Source organism: Poecilia formosa, unplaced genomic scaffold (genome assembly GCF_000485575.1).
Source record: "Poecilia formosa unplaced genomic scaffold, Poecilia_formosa-5.1.2 Scaffold434, whole genome shotgun sequence".
NCBI lineage: Eukaryota > Metazoa > Chordata > Actinopteri > Cyprinodontiformes > Poeciliidae > Poecilia > Poecilia formosa.
Window position 1 is genome coordinate 301373 of NW_006800373.1, and position 1676 is coordinate 303048.

Here is a 1676-nt window from a genome sequence, read left to right on the forward strand (position 1 = left end):
CGCGTTCCTGGTTCTTCCTTTCCGACACTCGAGCGAAAAGAGACAAGATGGGCCATCAGCAGCTCTACTGGAGTCACCCGAGAAAATTCGGTCAGGGATCCCGCTCCTGGTAAGTGACAGTCTTGTCGATTTGATTATGAACTAAAGAATTAATTTAGGTTATATTTTTGGCTTAGTTTGGATTTTTTCTGTGTTAAAATTGCATTCAGTTCCGTACCGCATGGGCGCTAAGGCTGAGCCAATATGGCGCTCGAGGATGTAGCTTCCTACCTGTTTAGCACCACAGCCACACGTTAAAGGATTTTCCTACCTGTTGACAATTTTAAGGGTTCAAAACTGCAATCACCGTTATAATATAGTACCTCGGTTGCTCGTTAGCTGCTAATTGAATGCTTTGGGTGGACTGTGTCGTTTTTTGTATTGACAATAGCAAGGATGCTCTACTAAAGGAGTGCTAAATGCTAACCGGCTACTAGCAATTTTATACCGTATTTACTGACGCATGCTAAAGAAAATCTCTAACGAAACAAGATCAATGAGTTAATTAACTCCTATTTCGTTTCAGCCGAGTGTGTTCAAACAGACATGGCCTGATCCGTAAATACGGACTCAATATGTGCCGTCAGTGCTTCAGGCAGTACGCAAAAGACATCGGCTTCGTAAAGGTGAGTAACATCTTCTTGTGACCACACTTAGGGTCGCGAATAAATGTGACTTTTTGAGAGCGTCTACTGACTTGTAAATGTATAACACAAAGAATTATTATAGTTTTTTGTACAAAAAATAAAAAATGCAGTTGATAGAAATAAAGACATAGGCTGCTGTTTAGTACTTTACTATTCCAGTTTTCATGGGCAGTTGTCTTCCACAACAATGATGCTGTCAATCATCTCACAATCCCATTTTTTCCCCCTCTTCTCTCTTTCAGCTGGATTAGATGTGCTGTGCTGACATCCACTGGCTAAGGACAGCTGGCTAACATGGAAGAAATTTAACACTTCTAATAAATGCTTTTTTTTTTGTTCAACCACATTGAGCTGTGTGGTTATTTGGTGACTAAAAATGTGGTGCTTAGAAAATATTCAAACATGGGCTTAAAAATTAAAAACTGCAAGTTATTGTCCGTTTTAAATCCAGCTGAAAATGAAGGATTTAAGAGCGGTATTCATGCATCCAGGCATGAATACAGATATGTTAAATAAGAGTGCATCAAAATGCATCCCGTTTAGACTGAAATTTTTACTTATAGATCCTTATCTAGGGAATTTGCCCCTTGAGATATGGCCAATTAAATGGTGGATCTCTAGTGTAGACTTTAATTTTTATTTTTAAAGTTATAAAAAAAATCAGATGTAGTGTTGCTTCTGTGAGCTTAAAAATGTAGTTCTGATTTTTTTTCATTATTTTTTTCTAAACATCCCTATGGACTAGGTTAACAAAAATCAAGGGCTTTAAGATGTACTGCTCTAAAACTCTCACTTCTAAATTATGTTAAATTTATTTGAAAATACAATAGCTGCTGTATAAATGGATGCACAACTGTATGCATCATCAGAAGTGTTTTGGGGGAAAAAAAACACAACTTGTCAGGTGTGAACAACCAAGGGACTACTGCACTGAATCTCATGGTTATTCCACCAAATATTGATTTCTGAACTCTTCCTGAGTTAAAACAT

The 1676-nt window shown here is 37.5% G+C and overlaps 1 protein-coding gene across 1 annotated transcript; it reads left to right on the top strand.

The window, feature by feature from the left end:
* Positions 1-1032, top strand: rps29 (ribosomal protein S29). The gene is made up of 3 exons (XM_007577252.1): positions 1-109; positions 566-665; positions 929-1032. Exons 1-3 carry the CDS (start codon positions 48-50, stop codon positions 935-937), a joined length of 171 nt encoding a protein of 56 aa, XP_007577314.1. The 5' UTR covers positions 1-47; the 3' UTR covers positions 938-1032.
* Positions 1033-1676: the final 644 nt, after the last annotated feature.

Excerpts from the sequence above, each read along its gene's own strand:
- rps29 (XM_007577252.1), top strand. The coding sequence starts at position 48 with ATGGGCCATCAGCAGCTCTACTGGAGTCACCCGAGAAAATTCGGTCAG. Across the intron at positions 110-565 it reads GGTCAGGGATCCCGCTCCTG|CCGAGTGTGTTCAAACAGAC; the intron begins GTAAGTGACAGT and ends ATTTCGTTTCAG.